Raw genomic sequence first — 24,134 nt, 5'->3', positions numbered from 1 at the left:
GAGATTAGAGGAAAATGCGTAAGAGTGTCTTTTATGATTATGTAACCGCTACAAATTCGTGAAATACAGTAGTTAATATATTCCTATCTAAGATTTGCAGTTTCAAATCTTCCATCCACATGGATCATGGAATTAGTACTACCTAATAGTAAACCTGTTTGTTAGAGCTGAGAGAACCTGAGTTCTTTTATATATAAGGAAGCTGAGTCCCAGTGCGGTGACAGATATATCCAGTAGCTTCCAGCTAATTAGTTGGAGACTTGGCATCTCCCAGCCCTAGGCCAGAGCTCTTGCCTCTTGCCAGTACACCTGGCATGTGTGGCTTTTGGTAGCTGTAGATCATAGAACAGAGTGTCTACGATAAGTGAAATTGCTTTACATGAAGCACATGGATTTTGCATCAGGGAGTTTTAATTATAAGGCTATAAATATGTCAAAAGGATCTGACAACATCTTATTAAATTACAAGACTGAGCTCAAGTAGTTTCTGATGCTGGCATAGTCCCAAGAAGAATGAGTTTTATAGTTGGGAGCTACCCAGCCTTCTACCTCCTTCTCCTTCCCCTCTCCTTTTCCCTTTTAAAGTGTTTGTTTATTTTAATCATAGAAAATACTGCATGGAAATTATAAAAATGTAGAAGAAATATTTTATCCAAATTGTTTTCCTTTCTTTTATCCTCTCATTTCTTCGAATGATAATAGGATTTAATCTTCAGAGAGTCCTCTTTAGAACTCCAAATAGAAAAAAACTATTTTTTACTGATGAGATATTATGTGTGGCTGGTATTTTAAATTGCATTTCCATTGGAAATAGAACATTAGTTTCAACTTTTCTATTAAAAAAGTGAGTGTAAAGGAGTGATTTTATAGACATATCTGTCACATTAACTGTCAAAATCCTGGGGAAATTGGCAGCTGAGAATTGTGATAGTACCGGTGTGAGCTATGAAGTCTTTTAGTGACAACTGTGAAGTTTCCACTTCTCCACTGCCTTAGAAATTTAAGGTTTACATTCCACGTTTGGAAGTAGGATCCATCTAACCTCATTTTATTGTGATCACATGGGATCCAAGATAATAGTTTCTTAATGTGTCCTCTTAAAGATCTCATCATGTCCGTTTTTAGTTCCACCACATCATCTCTCTTCTCACTGGTCTGTCATTCTTATTAATATTTGTATCAGCCAGGCATGGTGGGTCATGCCTATAACCCCAGCACTTTGGGAGTCCGAGGCTGGGGGATCACCTGAGGTCAGGAGTTTGAGAACAGCCTGGCCAACATGGTGAAACCCCGACTGTACTAAAAATACAAAAATTAGCCAGGCGTGGTGGCGGGTGCCTGTAATCTCACCTACTTGGGAAGCTGAGGGAGAACCCAGGAGGTGTAGGTTGCAGTGAGCCTAGATCGCACCATTGCACTCCAGCCTGGGCAACAAGAGTGAAAACTCTGACTGGGTGCGGTGGTTCATGCCTGTAATCCCAGAACTTTGGGAGGCCAAGGTGGGCAGGTCATGAGGTCAAGAGATCGAGACCATCGTGGCCAACATGGTGAAACCCCATCTCTACTAAAAATACAAAAATTAGCTGGGCATGGTGGTGCCTGTCTGTCTCCCAGCTTCCCAGCTAATTGGGAGGCTGAGGCAGGAGAATTGCTTGAACCGGGAGGCAGAGGTTGCAGTGAGCCGAGATAGTGCCACTGCACTCCCGCTTGGCGACAGAGCAAGACTTGGTTAAAAAAAAAAAAAAAAAAAAAAGGAAAAAAAGAAAGAAAGAGCAAAACTCTGTCTCAAAAAAAAACCAAAAAACAAAAAACGGAATTGTAGCACTCAGCACCTAAAAATGGGAAATGGAGGCTACTTTAAATGTTTACCACAGCGGGAATTTAAAGCAGGGAATTGCTTACGCTGGTGATGGCAGAGCTGAGAAGCCAAAAAAGAGACAGCGAAGGAATCCAGAGAGATTAGCGAGAAATCACTTCCATCACTAGAGTGGACATATATACTATTATTTTCTTCACGTATGTAGGAAATGATGTAGGTCTATCAGGGATTCAAAAATAGTAGACACACAAGAAACAAAAGGGTGATCATGGTCTGAGCCACAAGGACGCATTCTAGGAACCGGAAGGGTAGAAACACAAAGAATTCCGGTGCTTCCTGGGCTGTTGTGAACATGAGCTAGAGAGCTCTTTTCATGGTGACGTTTCGTCTAACTTAAAATTTCTAAGGAGCAATCTGAGCGGAAGAACACTTTCTGAATGAACACTTTGTAACACGTTTTATTCTTTTAGAAATTATAATGTCTTGCAGAGAGATAGCTTTTCCTTTCAACGAGTCAAAGAGATGCATTTATCCGGGAAGAAAGGAGACTTAGATGAACACATTTTGCTTTTCTAAAAAAAAAAAAATTGGCAGATTTTAAATTTGTGCTCAAATTAACAGATCAAAATACTCCTGGTAGGGTTAACTAGAAGCAAAAAGGCGAGGTCAACAAAGTTTTGGGATACCTGCAATCACCTTCATTCATGTCCCTCCCGCACCACATGCTTCTTCCCTTCAGTTTGGGCACCCAGTGTTCCTAACTGCTCTTCTACATTCTTTACTTATTCTTACTTACTTGAAAGGATGGGGTTTAAGGGACTTACAACCTAGAACAAATTTATCAATGTAACATCTTCATGGCTGCCTAATGAAACTGACCCTTAACATTGGCATATATTTTGGAAGAAAATTTTAAAATTAGAAAGTAAAAAATGACAAAAGATGAGAATATTTTGAAGTAGTTTGGCTACAGAGTATTTAAAAATGGGTGTTTATATAATCAGTCTGTATATTTAGAAAAAAGTTTTAAATTCTAAAATAAAAAAGAATTTTAAATTAGCACATGTACATCAAGTCATAAGATAAAGTTTAATCATTTGATCACGTTAAAAGACACAAAACACAGCCAATCTAACCAAATTTCAGGCATGCATTTACATAAATATATTAAATTAAGAAAAGAAATTGTACACTTAAACATCCTTTTCACCTAGAAATCATTAAATCCACAGATCAACAATAAAACCAATTCTCTGCATTTACCACTTCAAGATACAATTGTTCTATTTTAAAGATAACACAAATACACTTGTTAGAATTTATATGCATTATACATATATTATATTTTACATAGATAGTGTGTATACATATGTAGTGTTTGTACAGATAGATAAATATATATACATGGGTGTGTGCACACGTACAGATACACACAGATGTACTTTAGGCCATCTGTACTGTTACTGCTGAATTCTAAAGTTGAGCTGAACTGGTGCCGTTGGATGTGATTATTGTCTTTTGCTTCAGACATGCTTATGATGCCCATTGGGCCCACAATCCCCCCTAGTAAATGTCCTTGTCTTTTCTACAGCACATAATCATGGTAGGCACTTTAATAAATATTTGTTGAATTAATAAATGGATAGATGATTGAATAATAGAAGATTGATTAAAGAGAACTGCATATTATAATAACTTGGTTAAATAAATCAAATAAGTTCAAATTCAGAGAAATTACCTGAGCCAATGACTATGCATGTAACTTTTCAGACATTTATAGAAATCTCACCTAGTACATATGATAGCCCTGCTCCCTTAAACTTGTACCTGCCTTTACTACCTGTTCAAATACCCTTCTCCCTTTTATTAACAGAAATCTAAGCATGGGTTGGGTCTGGTGTCTCCTGCGAGTAAGGTTCTGGACAAACTGCCCTAATTTTCACAAGCTAAAGGAAAATGAACCATTAGAGAAACCAAAACATGTTAGAAGAATGATAAAGATAACCATTCCTTAATACTAGACAAAATAAATCACAGATAAAACCAAAAAAGACACAGAATTCTCATTTAAGTATTGTTTTATGTTTGTTCATTGTGATTCAACAATTTTTTTTCACTTTAATTAGTTGGGTTACTTTTGAATAGTTTAGTTTACTGTAGCATGTCCTGGGGAATCAAGTTCTAAAAATTCCATAGTACCTCAGTTACCATTTATCTTATTACTACATGGTTCTTGGTGAAATGCATGTCCAAACATACGCTGTGAATATAATGAGATAAGGGAAATATCTGATCTTTCATAAGGTAGTCAACTTGGTTTCTTCATAACAGTATTAGGAAAGGGACTCTATTGTACATGAAATCTTAATTTGTTCCAGAAAAATCATGTCTCAGATTTTAAGAATATAAGGTAAAGAAACATAGGTTTTGGGCATACTATCCCAAACCTGATTATAACTTGTTCATGTGAATGGAAACTATCAATTAGTTATTTTTTTAGTGAAAAGGAAAATGTACAAGAATTAGTTTGTAACTGCAAAGACAAAGCTTATTTCATATTTAGCCATTATGAATTTCCCATTACTGTTAATGTTCAGTTCTTTTTATATTATGTACTTAAATGTTTTCTTTTTGACTTAGAAGATTATAGTCAATTGAGATAACTCATCAAACATTTATATTAAGTTACATATATATGTATATATATACACACATGTATTTTGGATTTAAGTAATACATAATCTATATATGCAAAAAGAAAACCCCAAGAAATCCTAAATGAAAGATGATGGCTGACTTTATGATGTATGTGAGAAGTAACCTTAGATTTAATGTTGAGCTGATACCATTTTGTAAATGTTACTGTTTAGTCTGGCTCAAAGAAGAATAACAGGTTTTAAGCACAAGGCTTTCTGTTGATAGAAGGAATCCAATTATTTATTTTTTTATTTTGTCAATGGACTTATATATGACTTATACAAATTATATGGGAATCAAGGTAAATGACGGCTATGCCTTAGGTTCATATTTAATGAGGAATTTAAGAAAAGTCCTAATCTCATAAGTGAACAAACCTTTCCATAGCAGCTAGGAAAACCACCACTATGACTGAGAAGAAAACAGCTCTACAATGCTCCCTCACAATCCCATGAATATATATTACTCTCCTAAAAACTTATTTTAAGGTGAAGTCCAGAACTTATTCAGAGAAGATAGTTAAGAGAAAGAAGGATTGAAGTTGGCTAGGATTAGTGTTTGGCAGGTTCCATGGTTATATATATGTATTAAGATATATATATATATAAGATATATATTATATATATATAATATATATCTTATATATATATATCTTATACGTATAAGATATATATAAGATATATATAAAGATATATATATAAGATATATATAAAGATATATATATAAAGATATATATAAGATATATATAAAGATATATATATAAGATATATATATAAAGATATATATATAAGATATATATAAAGATATATATAAGATATATATAAAGATATATATAAGATATATATAAAGATATATATAAGATATATATAAAGATATATATAAGATATATATAAAGATATATATATAAGATATATATATAAAGATATATATATAAGATATATATATAAGATATATATATAAAGATATATATATAAGATATATATATAAAGATATATATATAAGATATATATATAAAGATATATATATAAGATATATATATAAAGATATATATATAAGATATATATATAAAGATATATATATAAGATATATATATAAAGATATATATATAAGATATATATATAAAGATATATATATAAGATATATATATAAAGATATATATAACCAAATATATAACCATATATATAAATATATATATGACCAATTTATGTTTGTGTGACAAAAAGAGGATAAGATAGCAAATATATATTTATTTTTAGGTATTTTAAAGATAAACTTTCTGATGGTATTGCCAGCATTCACAGTAATAGTTTACTTCCTGGGAGTAGTTTAAAAATATGTACATTTTCTGCCATGGGACTTTGGTCTGAGTCCTCTGCAACTTCAAATCTCATCCCAGGGGTGGGGAAATTAAGATTTATAAAGTCTCCATTGAGGAACTGCTTCTTATTTTTTCCTCACAGATTTGGAATAATTTTCTTAAAATTATTCCATAGAGAAGGTTGTTCCTTGGCTAGGAAATAGCTACTAACTTTCCCTGCTGTTAGCTAACCCCAGTGTTATTCTCCATGTCTTTCCTGTATCTATGCTAGAGCAGCTGAATTGGAGCCTCTGGACTGTTAGTGATTTCTGCTCTTCCTTATTTATTTCAATGATTGTAATAGATCAGCCTAGTATGTCATTTGTTTACTATCCACTATTATTTGTTATATAGAATTTGAGAAAATGTGGAACCAAGAGAGGCTATTTTTCAGAAAAACAAAGAAAAGATCATAACCAGCAAAATCAACAGCAATCTAGCCCAGGATACCTTCAACATGGGTGTATTGAGAACATGTCTATTTAGGCAAAACCAATAGAAAATGTAGGAGAGGGAAGTGGTTAAAAGGAAAAAGAATATATGTATGTATGTATGTATGTGTGTGTGTGTATATATATATACATATATATATACACACATACACATATATATTAGCCGAGAGAGCGAGACGGGGAGAGAGAGAGAGAAGGAGGGAGGGAGAGGAGGCGAACACTGACAGTATAGGTAACATTTTATAAATTAATTGGTTAATCAGTCAATTACAATTAAAACTACAACTGCCAATAGTATACCTTAGCCTTCCTCAAAAAATTTGGGCTTGATTTCTCTTTTATGTTTCAAAGCTAAGAGACTTAACAGAAAGTTAGACTAATAAAAGTTTAAATTAATGTATATCTTGAATGCTCCTAGATGTAGCATCTAACCTTATACCTGGTAAGCTTGTATAGTTTGTAACTCAGAGATAAAAACAATATCAAAAGCAAATGGAAGCCGGGCATGGTGGCTCACGCCTGTAATCCTAGCACTTTGGGAGGCCTGGGCAGCTGGATCACTTGAAATCTGGAGTTTGAAATCAGCCTGGCCAACATGGTGAAACCCTGTCTCTACTAAAAACACAAAAAAATTAGCCGGGTGTGGTGGCGGGCACCTGTAATCCCAGCTACTTGGGAGGCTGAGGCAGGGGAATTGCTTGAACCCGGGAGGCGGAGGTTGCAGTGAGCTGAGATCGTGCTGCTCTGCAGCCTGGGCAACATAGCAAGGCTCCGTCTCAAAAAAAAACAAAAAACCAAAAAAAAAAAAAACCCAAAAAACCAGCAAATGGATTAAAATTGTTAGTATACTATTTTGTAATTATTTTCAAAGAAATAAATAGGGAAGAAGTAACTTCTCTGGGGCATGCAAATGACAAAGAAAATAGTTTTCTATTTAGGTTGTGTGTATATATTGTATGTGTTGGTTTCTCTACTCTTTATGAGATACTCATTAATCTGAGAAACCTTCCGAGTATTCTTCATGATAAAATAAAAAAAATATATTTTACAATAATTACATTGAAAAAAATCCAAGAAGAAAAGTTATGGATGGAAGCACTTACTTTTAGCCATCACTCAATTTCTTAAATTTTTTCTCTCTTTCACTTAAAGATCTGCCAAATTGTGTTCCTTTTATTACCTTAAATGTCAAGAAAACAAGGTTCTATGAACCAGGACAACAGTGTGGCAGAAACAGTAGTAGAAAGGTTATTTCCAACCATTTAAAACAACTATAACATCATTTCACATTCAACTGACAACCGCAGCTTAAACTTGAGAATGGACAAGGGAATAATAATATACATTTTTCTTTTTCATTATTTCGTCTTTATCTTATGCATCAGTATTCTTACGAAGGACCTTTTTTTTCTTCCATTCGAGATTGTGTGCTTTATGAACTGAACAGATGTTGCCTTTCATGTGATTAAACAATAATTTTTTCCTGCTCATACTTCTTAACCAATTCCTACCTGCCTCTCATCATGAATCATTGAAGATAATTCTCCAGTCATGCATTTAAAAAAATCTACTTGAAAGAAAAGGTCAAAGATAATTTTTGAATTGACCACTTAATTTAAAATATGTTGCCATCAATTAGCCAGTGCTACTTTTCTCCTAAGAACAGAAAGAAATGACTCCAATGATTTTACTTTCTTTGCTTGGCTTAATATCCGTGGATCTTGCTATCTTCTCTTGAGAAGAACTTGGCCTTTCATTCTAATGACTCACAAAAGAAAAGGCAATGACACCTGGGGCACATATGTTTTTCTAAGTCACTTGAAAATCTTTCACTTGGGAAAAAGCTGTATAAAAAATCTGGGCCTGGTCAACTTAATATAGATATTTAAAACAGTAGAACTAATGGCAATAGAACACCTTTTATTTTGGGGAGGAGATGGAAAGTTTAAAGATGTAAGAAGTAATGCTTGATTTTTTTAGATTTTACTGAATATATAGCAGTATCCTTATTGTTTTCAGGGAAACTAGGAAGAATTGGAGAATGTGTAATAAAACTGCACGATTTGACAGATTTAGACAGCTGGCTCCCTCACAAGAAGTTCACATTTTGTTAATGTCACCCACGTTGAATAAGGGACGATTAGATGGTAAGGTCCATTTACAAAAATGGTTGTCAGGACATTTTTTTTTAATTGTAAAACTTTCTGTGATGGAATTCAGTAAAAGGGCTATGAAGAGAAAGCAATGGAGACAAAAGATTGCTATTAACCTACAGATGCAGGCTACTGCATGGTTCATTGCAAGATTTGTCACACTGTTGGGCCAATGAAGTGTTAGTGTGACTAGAAGGGACCACCCCTTTTCTGGGGTAAGAGGGCAATTTGGTCTCCATGCTCATTTAATCCTGAGACTTCTTTGAATAGACTGTCAATTGAATCTAAATTGTGCAAAATTATGCATGCACTTTTTAATGCAGGCTATTGTTCACTAAGCACTGAACCAAGATTTCTCAACCCATTTCCATTTGGCATGAGGTCACTTGAAACTTAAGTAATCATATATGGAAGACAAGAGCAGTGTACTTAACCAATCTTTCTACATTGTGGCTTCTATATAAATGCTTACTGGGCTTTAATTGCAAATCTCTCACCTTAAAACAATAGAGAAATACTAGCTACAATATATTTTTTAAATTGAGGCTTGTATTCCTAAAGGTAAGGAGAAGGTTTAGAAAGTCAGCTGGCGCTGCATAATCTATACTGCTCTACAATTTAGATTCTAGAGGAATGGATGTTTACAGAAGAAGGACAGCCATAGTGGGTGTGCACTTGTCATGAGTAGACGTGTTTTTTCACTAGTGCAAAGAGGCCTTATATTTTGTTAAAATCCAAACGTGGAGAGCTGGCTTTGAAAACCATGAAGAAAAATATCTACTAGACTTTTTGCAGTTTTAAGTCAGAACATGTCATCTCTGTAAAACCCTGAACAGAACATTTACAGAAAATTTATTGATACATTAGCCAAAGAGTATTTTCATTGAGTTCTGAAGGAACACGTACATTTAAAGTCATATTTGGCAAGAATTATTATGTTAAAAATTTGTACAGGTGACAGCTTACATAGCCAAGATTTTTAAAAACAAGTGAGCTCTTCTCCAGTGAGGTTCGATTCAGTGGAAATCTGCAACATTCTAATAACATAGACTCTGACAGTCTTGCTATGGTGAAAAGCACTTTACAAATGTTTAATGCTGGAATTTTATAAGGATTGGCTGTTTTCTTGCTTTTTCATCCGTCGTTAATGATTACATGTTGGCACAAGGATACCTTGCTAGATTAGATCCACAGCACATTAAAGACTGTTTGCTTTCTCACTCCCCTTCTTTCCAATTAAGTTGGTGAAAAATGTAACTTTAGTGTTTTACAGGACAGGGTAAAGGTGTTTCATCTAGGTGATGTCTATATTATAAAAATAAAATAAAATATATAAATATGTAACACAAACCCAGTGCCTATTGTTAAATAAAATGTACAATAAAAGCAGACCTTTTAGGAAGATTGATTTTAAAATATGCTATTATGATTTAATTATAAAACACTTGAAAACAATCTTGAGATTAAGATGAAATAACCAGATTTCTCAGCCAATAAAAAGGTAAGTGTGTAGCATTCTGTAACTGGATACACTGACAAAAATGAAGATTACAATTTTATATCAAGTTGCTCACTTAGAAATTCATCAGGGAGTTCTGAAACATTCTCTCCTAGTATAGTACTTTAATATAAAAATATTGCCTTTTTTTGTTAGATCCATCGGATTGCACAGTACTGTTTCAAAACTCTATTAAAGTTGACTTTAGTGATTACAGACAGAAAATTCCTGGGCAGTCAAATAATCTCTTCTAGTGACATAAAAAATCCATTATCAATTTACAATGGAATTTCTCTGTAAATTACTTTGCATAAGGAAGTATATATTTTAAAAAATCATCTGTTATGCAACAACGCATATAGGGGTTATGAGTATGTGTATGTGCATATGTGAACAAACATGCTGACATACACACAGAGGATCTGCACATTTCTGGAAATTATTTTTAAATTAATAAAAGAGAATGAAATCACAGGAGTGTGTAGCAGGATAACAGTCTTTTTTTTTTAATGACAGGATAAAAAATAAATGCCCATTGGAATAGAATATTCAAACAGTCCCAGAAACTATACAATGTAACTTGTTAGATCCAGCAAGTAAGATGTCATGTCAATGATCTGATCAAGAATACCTGCCCTGGTCACTCTGCGGATGTTTCTGTCCACTTGTTCACATTGAGGACCAAGATATCCTTTTTTACAGAGGCACTTGTTCGGTCTAACACAGACACCTCCATGACGACATGCTGGCTCACATTTTGCTGGGAGAGAAAAAAAGCAAGAACATCACACTCTCATTCTGTATGTCAGAAACAGGACTGAGCATGAGACCAACAAATATTTGCTGAATAAGGGAAGCGAGGGAAAAAAGGAGGGAGATAGTTACAAAATGATCTGAAAGATAAATATACAAGTAGGAAACAGGCTTTTACACCCATAGTTATTTGGAGGCCTGAACTCAGCAGAGAATGAGAGACATTTCTAGAGAAGCAGAGATCATGAGAAACAATTGCAACCCTTTGCAAAATTAACTCTATTTAAAATGAAGATTTTAGTCCTTTGAAATCTCTGCTTCACAGGAGCATTCTCTACAGAGGGCCTCCCAAGCTCTATGTTTCCATTCCTTCAAGGTAGGATCTCAACATGGGAGTGGCCCAGCCTGAGGGGGAGACACAGAGGCTCAAGCATCTCCAGTGCAACAGAAAGGAACAGTCAGTTTTGGATTTTGGTTGGGTGGAATATCCACCATATAAACTCCCTTGGATTCTTCCTTCCTCTTGCTTCCAGGGGGCAGACAGCATATGCTTTGCTCTCTGATTACACTTAGAAGTCTCTTTCTGGAGTCACTGCAGTTGGCCAGCAAAGGATGTTCTGAGCAAACCTTTTCAGGGTTACCCTACAGCACAGAATTTATTCATTAAAGAATTTTACCACTACAATATAAATGGGAAATAAGAAGATATACTGCTAAAATGAGACATAAAATTGGGTATATAAATTGCTATTTTCTGATTAAATCTGGGGAGTACAGTCACTGGGGATGGAGTCAAATTCCTTCAGTACATTTCCTTATGTTTTGACGAGACAGGGTCATTTTGACCTTTCAAATGCGTTAATCAAATTCCAGGTGTCTGTGGTTGACACATGGGAAAGAAAAAGTAAGAAGAAAATAAACAATTTTATGCTTTAAATCTGTGGGAGATGAGTAAACAATGTGAGTACATGAATAAAATTCCTGCTTAGGTCCAAAACATCCCACATAAACAGATTATTTTTATAAAATGGTTTTGGTAAATGTTATATATTCAAACTATTTAAATTGATTCAGTGTAAAAATGAAAGTACCTCATGGAGTAAAACTTTATGTTAACTCAATGTATGTCTATTTTCATTTATATCACAATTTATTATTAATATCTATTAAGGTATGTATAGTGCCATCTGTATTCGAGATAATTCATTCACCCTCAGTTTAAATATACTGTCACTAGCAGGCTTCAGGTAACGTAAGAGATTAGGCAAAATGCAAAGCAGGGAATATAACAGAATGGACACTTTATGTTATATTCTGTTACTAAAAGATGCAGAGAGGCTGGGCATGGTGGCTCACACCTGTTATCCAAGCACTCTGGGAGGCCAAGGTGGCAGATCACATGAGGTTGAGAGTTCAAGACCAGCCTGGCCAACGTGGTGGAAACCCATCTCCACTATAAATACAAAAATTAGGAGGGCATGGTGGTGGGCGCCTATAATCCAAGCTACTCGGGAAGCTGAGGCGGGAGAATCACTTGAACCCAGGAGGTGGAGGTTGTGGTGAGCCGAGATTGCCTCACTGCCCTCCAGCCTGGGCGACAGAGAGAGACTCCACCTCAAAAAAAAAAAAAAAAAGATGCAGAAAAAGTAGATATTGTTAGGCAGCAAAGGAAGCAGAGAGATAATAAATTAGCAGGAATTTGAATATCATTACATTTGAATACTGATTCTCATATTTTTGGTCAACCAACAAAAAGGCAGAGAAGATGGGTAAATAACATGTAAGCATTTGTTTTAAATAATGTAATTACTTAATTTCTGTTGAGTTTTAATTTTGATAACTCCTTCCTAGATACATAACCATAGTATTAATCACACACATAATGTTATTAATGCTGAAGCAATGTAAGTTTAAAATATATCCTCTATATGTGGTTTTAAATGTTGGTTTTTAGGCAATATAAAAATAGACAAGTTATAGTTATAATTTTTTGAAATACATCTTGAGGACAAACAAAAAGATAGCATTTATGAATAAATAATATTAAATGTTAATTTGAGGTTTTAATTTTCATTGGCAATAAGTATTTTAATATTTGAAATAGCCGAGATCAAAATCATTTCTAAGTGATGGTATATGCTGGTTGTTGATTATGCATTTTCAACATACACATTTTAAACTCTAGGTTTCTAAATTTATCTAATTTTCTGACTTCACACCAAGTAGAACTTAAGCATCATTGCACATAATTGAGGAACTATCAAGTTATAGGCTAGAACAACCCTGGAATAAATCTCCTTTGCTCTCTCTGAGCAGATGCACACCTAGTTGATGGTTCACAGGGGAGTGGCAAAAAGCATGAAAAAAAATCTCATAATATGTCTCTAGATAATTGCATTTTCCCGTTTTATTTAATAACACCCACTGAAAAGCCCTGTTTTTAGTCTGCTGTGGTAGGAAAGCAAGCAGTAAAGCCAGGGAGGGCATTTACAGGGTGTCTGGAAAATGCTAGCGCTTGGAGAGGGGCTTTGCAAACACTAAGTCATTGGCTAGTGTGAAATTTCAGAACCCAGGACCAAGAGGCCCAAAGAGATGATCTAGTTGTGCTATTTGCATTTTTTACTTTTCGAAAGGACTCAGTCATTTAAAGGTTTTGTATATTTATAATTAACTTACATAAGTGAATTGTTTACATTAAGAAAATGAGCAAGATTTTACTTACAAGCTCATAAACAGATAAGCATTAATAGTATTGTAAATGGCTAAATACTTTTGAACACTATATTATTGTAGAAGAAACAATCAATGTTGAGTTCTTGAGTACCTAAGGATTGGCTCATCCCCAGTCCTTTTCAGGTGAAAACAGAAATACTAACCAGTTCTGCAGAAGTCCCCCTCCCAGCCTGGACTGCAGCAGCACTTTCCCGTGGGGGTGCAGTAGCCATTTCGACAGAGCCTGGAGCACTCTGAAGTCAGTGTCTGTGCAGGTTGTACCGTGGCTCTGCATTCCTCAGGCATTAAAGGTCTACATTAAAACACAATAGTTGAAAGTGTATTCCATTTGAAAATCAACAGTGGAATGAAATCTAGTGATTCTGTGGCTTACAAAGCATGCCTCTTACTTTCTAGAGAGACTTTTTTTTTTTTTTAAGTGACTCAGTCAGATTTACAACTTTCTAAGGATAGGAAATACATACCAGTGAGGAAACAAACTAACCAGTTTGTAACCCAACTAAACACATTAAACATTCTAAGAAACTTTATCCTGATCAAAGCCCATTGATGAAACTATCTTTAATTAAATTGATATTTCACATTTGGTAAGTAAGAATTTCTAACAATTGCAATATTTAAAGTAAAGTAGTATGAATATCTTAAAACTTTTCCCCCTATATCTACAAAAATGTTTAGGAATAGTGTCTGAGATAGTTTCACTTGTTATTGACACAGTTGGCAGTAGTACAGGGCTGAAGGCATTCATCAAAATGACTTGTAGCCTGAAAAGCTTTGGAATCTTTGTTTTTTTTTAAATTCTATTTTTGTTTTAATTTTATATTTCTTTTGAGATAATATTTTTAGACTGATTTTTCTTGAAAGGTGACCATAATATATGTGTGTATACTATTGAGTTGAAGTTTAAACTCCATGCACAGAAAGATCCATATATATGTGAAGATTATATATATATAAAATCTGATTTTGATCCATATATGTAATGATTATATATGTATATATAAATAATTTGATTTTGTCCTGCTATAAGGAAAAAAGAATGCTAAAAGTAGCAAACAGAAACATCTTATTTGCAATGTAAAAAGTCATAGATTTTAATTGTTCTACAACTGCCATAATTTATAGTGGAAACCAAGATGCCTTCAGAAGATTTTTATGGTTCTTACTGTTTTTAAAATAAGATGTCATTTGAGCTGGGTCAGGCTGGAGTCATGGTCACAACTGCTCATTACCTAATCTTCAGGGAAAAAAATATCCAGTGGCACTTTCCTATCAGTCGCTGTTACCTGTGCCACAGTGTGGTGAGAAGTTTCTTTTCAGTTAAGGAATGTAAACAAATGTTTTCATTGACAGTCAAATCAACAGCATTAGGACGGCCAAGCAAATGGACACCTTAAGTACCATAAAAAGAAGGTGATCATTACAGGTCAAAACCTCAAGAGGTAAATTACAGAGCTTTTTGAGATAAGCAAATAATTAAGCCCTGCAGACTCAATTTTTTTGAGATAGGTTACCTTGTTATGTCCCTATGGCAATATGAACAGTGATGATAATTTGGGTCCTGATCTCAGGCTGTTTCTACAATGACTCAAAACCATATAAAAACCATATATGTTAGAAACAAAAATATTTAAAATGTACGGTGGCTTCCCTAGCTCTTCTCCCGAAGAAAAGTCCCACTCTATGTCGAAAGTGCTATGTTCTGTAGCTAACATGACAATTCAGAAAACTCCCTTAAATCTATTCAGCTTCTTATTTGAATCTAGGAATGGTCAATTTATGTGAAAGGCCCTTTAGGCATTCTATGCACTAAGCATATTTTTATTCAGAAAACATTAACAGTTTCCATATGTTCCTCAAAAGTGTCTTTCTGGGAGTAAGGGTGGGGTGGGATAAGGTAGAGAAAATGTTAAATGACTATGCCAAGAAAAGTAAGGACACAATCTTCGCCTTCTTCTTGTTCTTGAGTATCCCAAGTATATTCTATTTCTTTCTCATTTAAAATTCTTATTTTGTTTGTGAGACAATGGTGGCATTTCTGACCACAAGAAGAGCAGTTTTTCAGTAGCCATGAAATTCTTCTGAGTCATAGGCCACTGAGTGGCATTCAGTAAACAAATATTCTAGTTGAAATTGCAGAATTCTGTGCATCTAATTTCTATTCCTTACTCACTTGCTCACCCACTTTCTGACTCATTCAAGAAAAGAGACCCAGAAATAGAGTATGTCAAAAATCTATTACATGTTATAGGCAATGCAAAATTTGCAGGTACCTACTCTCACATACTACCCCATGAGATGGTTTATGCCTGAATAGGTGAATCCAAAGAGATGGCATCATTTAGGTCATGAATATAGATGAACTTTGTTAAACAACAACTAGAAGATATTGCCTGTTCGAGGCAAAGTATAGGAACACTGATTCATGGGCACTAGGAAAAGGAATGAGGACATGATAAATAGGAATCTGATACTGAAGGGCTATTCTTTAGGGGAGAGTGTCTGACCCCTGTTTCTCTGCTGATACTCCAATTTGATGCTTTGACTATTTTTCACCAAACATTCAAACATAAAGAAACTCAGATTAGGGAGAAGATTCTAAATTATTTTTTCCCTAAGATTTGGTAAATGCTTGTTTACCCACGGATGTAGTAATTATTTCACACCTGGGCTTGCTTACTTTAATTTATATAAGACTGTGTGGCTGTAATATACAAACATTGTAATTCCCTCAAGTTTTATTTAAATACCGGGAGAAATTATCTTTTTTTGTTCTACACAGTTGATAAATAACATTCTGTACTTATTATATTAAATCAATCCTCTCTCTTTTAAACTGTTACTCTCTCAGGGCTCCCTTAATATGAACATTTACCTAAAAGATTGCCTGTCTCTTTTAGGGTTCTCTTCAGGAATAGGCTATTTATCTATTTTTTTCCCTTCTTCACTGAAGTTTTTCTGAGGGCGGAAGCTACATACTCAATCCTCTTCAAGTCCAATCATTTACTTGGGCAAGTACTGCGCTCTTCAGGGAGATAAGACATAAATAGTACAGGATCCTGAGCCTCACACAGACCACTGAGGATAAGACAAACATGCATACACAAAAGTATAATGCAGTGTGATCTTTGCTATGATACAGGCACACATGAAGTATCATAGAAATACAGGTGAGGAGGCAACTACTTTAAGGGATGTTATAGAGAGATGACATTTATACCACCATGTATTTTATCTTCTTCAAGTATTCATATTCATAGGAACTAGGAAAATCCTGTATAGTCAGTCAATAAATGTTTATTAAATTAAATTAGGTCAGGTATGGTGGCTCACACCTGTAATCCCAGCATGTTGGGAGGTTGAGGTGGGTGGATCACCTGAGGTCAGGAGTTTGAGACCAGCCTGGCCAATATGGTGAAATCCTGTCTGTACTAAAAATACAAAAATTAGCTGGGTGTCGTCCTGGGTGTCTGTAATCCCAGCTACTCAGGAGGCTGAGGCAGGAGAATTGCTGGAACCCAGGAGGCGGAGGTTGCAGTGAGCCAAGATCATGCCATTGCACTCCAGCCTGGGCAACAAGAGTGAAACTCCATCTCAAAATAAATAAGTAAAATAAATAAATTAAATTGAATTTGTATAGTAGTAACTTTCTCAAATACACTCTCTGAAATATGAACTCCATGAGGACAAACACTTCCTCTCATCTCTTGTGGCTCCCCAGGACCTAGAAGAATGTGTTGCACATGGAAGATGGTTAATAGAAATCTATTGAATGAATGAAATTAATAAGAATATGGAATTTTAAAAGGGTGTTTGCGCCCCTTCTATGTTGTTGTGTAAAGATATTAGGAAAATATGGGCCATTCAGGGAAGGGATATCCTTAAAATCTAATTGCTATACTTTCATATCATAAACACAAAACATTTACTGTATTTCTCTCTATTGCCTAAATAAACTTGTCTTAAAGTTTTTTTCCAAGGTACAGTTATACTCATTCTGAAAGATGCATTTTGATAATAATTATAATCATAGTAAATAAACCGAAGGCTAAGAAGTCAAGGTGAGCATGAGATAAAGAGAGAGGATTGTCTTCTCTTACAGATGGGAATAAAGTCAACACATTAAAATTCATTTTTCTAATATTTGGTAGCATCTGACAAAGATTTTTGGTGATTCCAACCATTCCCCTCCAATAACTCTTCGTAATGGTGACATTCTTCCTTTTACTGAAAAGAACAGGGCCCTTTTACATGAAATAAAGAGAAACAAAAAAGGAATAAACAGTACCTTTAAACTTTATTATTATTGTCATGTTGAAATAGACCATCTTACATATACTTAAGTACTACATATACACACCTAGATAGAATCTAAACAAAACTTTAGGGTATATATCTGTGATGCATTAACCCATTTTCATACTTAATTTTATTGGACTGGAAAATTGGGTGCTTTAATGTACGATCTAATAAGAATCATTTAAATTGTCTCGTTCTTCTTTTAAACAATAACTCTTTAAACTTTTGGAACCTTCACTTTACTAAATGAAGTCAGAGTAACTTTCAAAACAGAAAACTTACCCAAGAGGTTGTTTAGGCTTGTAAAAAAGAATATATCTAGCCTATTTGTTGACAGCTATCCCCATAGCCTTTGAACTTAATTTAAATCAAAAAAACATATTTCCTAATCCCTTCACGCATGACAAATAATGAAACACTAAAACCCTAGTTCAAAAAACTGTCCAACATTCTTTAATGTATAAAGCACTGTTTTCAGAAATTTAAAAAATTTTCTTAGAAACCAACTTTGGCTTGCTTTGTGTAATAGTATAAAGATTTGGATACTTTTTTGAAAGAAGGGAAGTTGAGAAGCATAAGTTATTTATAACATCCATTAGAGGTGATGACTTTCTGTGAATAGCTAAGACCAACAGTGAATGTCTTTGGGTAGTGGTATTCTGAACAGTTTTCATTTCATGATATTTAATTTAGGGGATGAACAATAAATCAGTACTTGAGAAGTCCTTTGATTCTGTGCGGAGGTACGAGGATAAATCCTGTCTGAGCAGGACTACCCTTCCAAATGAGCACTGCAGAAATCTATTTTGTCTAACAAAAATAAAGGAGCTCATTCTGAAATTTTTGTGAGGTGTCCAGATTTTGAAATCATTTCATTGTAAAACAAGATATGCAGATCAAGAATAATACTTATGTATGATATCCTGATGGAAGTATTAGAAGATGTAATAATTCTGTAGCCTGTCTTGGACAGCTTTATGTTTAAGGGTGGAAGGTAACATAAGAGCTGTGTTACTCCTTTATCCACAGACACATTGGGACACATGGAAAAGAGCACCCTTGCAAGTCTAACATTTAAAAAACTACTTTTCTTCCATGCTTTCTTTCATTCTCATGAGTTAGGAAAAATTGATAAGTCAAAATCCTCATTCCACAGAATGCAGAATCTCAGGCTCTAACCCCAGACCTACTGATTTTGAATCTTTAACAAAATGGCCAGGTGACTCACATGCATATTCAAGTTTGTGAGGCCTGTTTCTAAATTAGGTCCATTTCCCAGCCAGGAGGAATCAATGTGGCCATTAATTAGTGTATTCAGGCACTTCCAAGTACAGAATGCTCTGAAATCTTCCAACTGGGTGGAGTCCTTGCCCTGAACAAGGAGGCAGTCTTCGAATGCCACAGCAGATTCTATGGTTTAATGAATTTCCTCACGCTGTAAGCAATTTGATACACAGTGATTATCCTTGACCACTCATCATTTTTAAGCCAATACTCATCACTTTTTACCTAAAAAAGGGTAAGGAAGTGAAAAATTTCTTATGATGGGATAAATTTTTACTGTCTCCCATCTGTGGAGCTTTACGAATAGGAATAAGTGCTAGTATAGTACTTGCTGTGTCATCTTTTTATTAATCATTTTAGTGCCTTTCTCAAAGGCAGTACACAAACTGATATTTTTCTTCTTCGTAATTGTCTTTAATCTGGCTGCTCACTGAATTTTTCCTGGTCATATCGGTGTTTCTTTCTTCAGTGTCAGTTTACTTATAAGGAGTAGAATGCTGTATTCTGAAGGATTTACCGCATGTTTTGAGACTACACATAGCCATTTTGTAGGCAGCTTTAAAAACAACAATGCATTATACAAACTCAATTTCGCCGAGGAATCATATATTTATAATACAATCATATTCCAGGTAGAAGAACGGAGCCAATGGAATCTCTTCCTGTGTAACCATGTAATATTGATCTCATTGGGACTTCATGGCAGGATTGACAGCAACACACATTTCCTAATGTATTTTTCAAGTACTATCTGAAGTACAGCAAGAAATTAAATGTTTTAAGAGTTACAGCTTTCATTTTATTTTTAAGGAATACCTTCCTTGACATTATAGCATATGTAAGCTGCAGAAATATCTGTATTATGTATTCTTAAATAACTCTGATACTAGAATAAAGAGGAAAAAAAACCTTTGAATTCAAGGATAACTCTGAATTTATATACCTTATAAATCATATTCTAATTTTTAATTTGTACTAAACATTTCTAAAATTTGAGTTTAGGATGGATAAAGCTAATGTTCTATCTTATTTTTACATAGTGTCTAGAAATGTCTGTGTCCTGAAATGTGCTGAAAACAAGTGGGGCTCAGCATTGGCTGTCTTCTTTGCGACTAATATTTTCTTCATTTTGAGGATTTCTAAGATTTAAAAGTCTCATCCTCACAGGTTGAACTCGCTCACTAAGAAACAGTGTTACTTGGCTTTAATACCTAGACAGTCTGAAACTGAGTTGGCACTAAACCTTTCAAAGGAGGCAAAAGCAGTAGTAACTTAGTGAATTGAGCCACAGGTTTGACTGTCTACTGCTAATAACATTGTCAGAAATTTCACAAATATCCATCTAATTTTCTTCTGTGGTTAAAGATGCAACCATAATAAAAGCAAATAATGAAGCCACTTACATTTTTCAAGTTTAACTTTATTCTCATGAGAGAGGGTCAGCTTTGTAATTCTTAAATTTAAAAGATCAGAAAGTGTATGAAGAGATTAAGTGGCTTTCACACAGCTAGTTACAGAGAATTCTGGAACTCTTTCCTGGTTCAGTGTTCTTTCCACTGAACTGGCCCTCTTACTTTAGGAAAAAAGGTAACAATGTACCCACATTTCAGGTCCTATTAATCTCACTATACAATCATCAACACCACAGTACACAAATATCTAAAATAGTATGTGGATATCCTGTATCAACTTTGGTTTATCAACTTAACTCAATGCATATATTTCCATGGGAAATTCAGGACATGAAAAGTTATGTAATATCTTACAGGGAAAACCTAGGAGAAAAGATTAATGAAACTAAATAATAATGTCATGTGCTTTTAGATAAAAAGACAAGGTCCAGTTTTATCAAACTGCCTTAGGTATTTGTGGTATTATATTTGCAATATCCTAGCTTTAGAAACTGATCAACTATAATATGAGCAGTGAATATAGAAAAATAGGCATTTCTACTGTAATTCAATGTACATGTTCCTGAAAAATATCGTATTCCACAAAATGGCACTTAAAATAAGGGGGCTGTTACGGACTGCTTGTTTCCCTCCAAAATCACATATTGAGGCCCTAACCCCCAAAATAACAGCATTAGGAGACAGGGTCTTTGGGAAGAAGTGAGATTTAAATAAGGTCATGAAGATAGAGCCCCCATGATGCGATTATTGCCGTTATAAGAAGCATCACCAGAGAGCTTGCTTTCTCTCTCCAACGTGTTAGGATACAGTGAGAAGGTGGCAATATGCAAACCAGAAACGGAGCCTTCACCAAGCATCCAACCATGCTGGTACCCTGCTCTTGGATTTCCTCCAGTACGATCAGAAGTCTGTTGTTTAAGCCACCTAGGTATTTTGTTATAACAACCTCAGCTGACTAAGACAAGGGCTTATGGGAAGAATTGGTTTGGGGCAGACCCCTCAAGATCTGTGCAGCTTTGTAACTAAAGCAGTGGTGAAAACAAAAGCTGGTACCTTGGAAGAAAGTTTGGGCAACCAGCAAGCAGCTCAGAAGTAGCTGGAGGTCGCTTCAGGAGAGATTAGAAACACACAAAACAAAATAATGATGGAAGTGGAACTCTGAAAAGTGGATGTGCACCCTGAAGAGAGCCATGGAAGACTGTGGGATGCATCGAGAGACAGGGAAACCCAGTACAGGCACTTACTTTTCATTGACGGCTCAGTTGAGAAGGCTTTTTCTGCTTGTGCAACAGCTAGGCTGAGGGCATGTTCCTTTCCTTATAATTCTCGTTACCTCTTGCTTGAAAAGCTACATAACTACTTTCATGTTGTGCTGATATTCTCTTTTGTATATGAGCTTATTAGTGTTAAAGAAATTTGCACTGTAGCAGAACAGACTTGAATGGGAAACCAAATCATGGTGAATTTTACCTACATCAAGAACTTCTGGATCATTAATTTGGCAATTTATAATGTACAGGGTTATGGTACAGTATTTTTGTTTCAAACTGTTTTACCTCAAATAATATTTTTTACATTTTAATAATATATGCAATCTCCTGATTTAAAGTGAAAATAAACTCCTTAGGGGATGGGACCAACTTCTCGTTCATTCTCTCCCTCTGTAGCACATAATGCAAATATAATATACTGAACACAGGAGACATTAAAAAATGCTTCTAATGAAATCAGGACTTAATGAAATCAGGAATCTTGGATTATATCTGTACTTACTCTGATATGACACAAAATAAAAACCAAATAATTAGGGTATAATAAAAAAGCCAATGCCATTGCTTCCTAATATAAAGAAGGAAATATATTCTGTTCAGAATTTCATGTCCAAAATCAAGTTTTTAATTTAAATACTTAATTCATAAACCATAATTGATAAAAATGTTAGACACAAGTATTGCTTTAGTAACTTAATATAACCAGAGAATTTTTTTCTGATTTTATCTATTTTTATTGTGATGAAAATAGCCCAGGGGAATGACAACTAATATTAACAAATAGAGTAAATAGGCTGGACACGGTGGCTCATGTCTGTAATCCCAGCACTTTGGGAGGCCAAGCCAGGCAGATCACCTGAGGCCAGGAGTTCGAGACCAGCCTGGCCAACATGGTGAAACCCCCGTCTCTACAAAAAATACAAAAAATTAGCCGGGTTTGGTAGTCTGCACCTGTAATCCCAGCTACTTGGGAGGCTGAGGCAGGAGAATCGCTTGAACCCGGGAGGCAGAGGTTGCAGTGAGCCGAGATCGTGCCATTGCACTCCATCCTGGGCATCAAGAACAAAACTGTCTCAAACACACACACACACACACACACACACACACACACACACGTGCACACACCCACAGAATAAATAAATAACACTTGTATTACAACATAATTCAAAAGACTTAAAGAATGCAGTATTTTTGTTTTAGAAATCATCAAAAAATAAATTCTTAGCTCCATTTCCCCACTTATAAAGCAATAGATCTACCAGTGTTTTAATTTCATATCATACAAAGGTAGAAATTTAAGATTCACTAAATGCTTTAAAGGAGAAAAGAAATTTAAAACAAGTTTCTTTCCTATAAAAGAGCACAGGAATGTCAGTTCAAATTCTCTTTGAAGATGACTAGCCTGATGAATTTCCAAATTTCGATGTTCATATATCATTCATTTGTCACGGTTGACAAAAATAAGTCATTTAAGTAACAAATTTTTTAAGTCAAACAAAATGAATTAGTAACAAAATGATGCTAAGATGCAGTTTTTTCTTTATAAGCTACATCTTCCTCTAGAAAACATCTTTTCAAAAAATTTGCATGACTGTTTCAGACATATCTAATGCAACATTAAATCTGTCTTTAAGGTTCTGCAATATCTGATGATATACTAATTTACTATAAAAGTATAAGATATTCAAAAGGACTAATATCAGACTTCTAGCATTGTCCTACAAGAGATAGTGGTGGGCATGGCAGTGGTGGTGGCCATGTTAATTGAAAAGAAAATGCTTTTAAGAATTTTTCACTCAATATATAAGTCTCACTTTGGAGAATATATTCTTCACCATTCACATTCTCCATTTTATGGCTTTTTAGATGAATGCCAGTTTGAGGTGGCAATTCAGTCAAGTTTTCATAGCAATCTGTCCAATTACTAAAGAAGATGATATTCTAAGTATCAAAATTGATAGCTTAAGAGAGACTACTTAGTATAAAAGAGAAAATTTCTTTGAATGCTGTGGTCATATGTCACATTTCCAGGAAATAGGATATATATATATATATGCATACATACATATATATACTTATACATATATATGTATAAATATATATATATACACACACACACAAAAGAAGACTGATATATGTTCTCACCAGAAATAATAAGTAGGTATAAATATATATATATATATATATATATATACACACACACACACACACAAAAGAAGACTGATATATGTTCTCACCAGAAATAATGATAAGTAGGTAAGGTGATGGATATGCTAGTTAACTTGACTCAGTCATTTCACAACATTTATCAAAACATCATGTTGTACACTGTAAATATATGCAATTCTTATGTGTCAATTATATCTTAAAGTTGGGGAAAAATTAAAAGTTTAGATTCATCTTTAA

The 24,134-nt window shown here is 34.5% G+C and overlaps 2 protein-coding genes across 3 annotated transcripts in view; one reads left to right on the top strand and one right to left on the bottom strand.

Annotated features, from left to right (window-relative positions):
- The window catches only part of ANAPC10 (anaphase promoting complex subunit 10), a 458,050-nt gene that overhangs the window by 352,791 nt on the left and 81,125 nt on the right, over nucleotides 1-24,134 (top strand). The window lies entirely within an intron of this gene.
- Nucleotides 5,687-24,134, bottom strand: part of HHIP (hedgehog interacting protein) — a 95,850-nt gene continuing 77,402 nt past the window's right edge. The window contains exons 12-14 of one of the 2 annotated variants that reach the window (XM_034959188.3): nucleotides 13,606-13,754; nucleotides 10,608-10,736; nucleotides 5,687-9,783 (exon numbers count right to left, since the gene is read on the bottom strand). In XM_034959188.3, the coding sequence (XP_034815079.1) occupies nucleotides 9,773-9,783; nucleotides 10,608-10,736; nucleotides 13,606-13,754 (289 nt within the window). In that variant the 3' untranslated portion in view covers nucleotides 5,687-9,772. Of the gene's footprint in view, nucleotides 9,784-10,460; nucleotides 10,737-13,605; nucleotides 13,755-24,134 lie in introns of those variants that run through there. The other variant, XM_003815832.5, reaches the window with a different exon arrangement.

This window comes from Pan paniscus, chromosome 3 (genome assembly GCF_029289425.2).
Source record: "Pan paniscus chromosome 3, NHGRI_mPanPan1-v2.0_pri, whole genome shotgun sequence".
Taxonomy (NCBI): Eukaryota; Metazoa; Chordata; class Mammalia; order Primates; family Hominidae; genus Pan; species Pan paniscus.
This window is presented reverse-complemented; position numbering and strand designations above follow the sequence as displayed.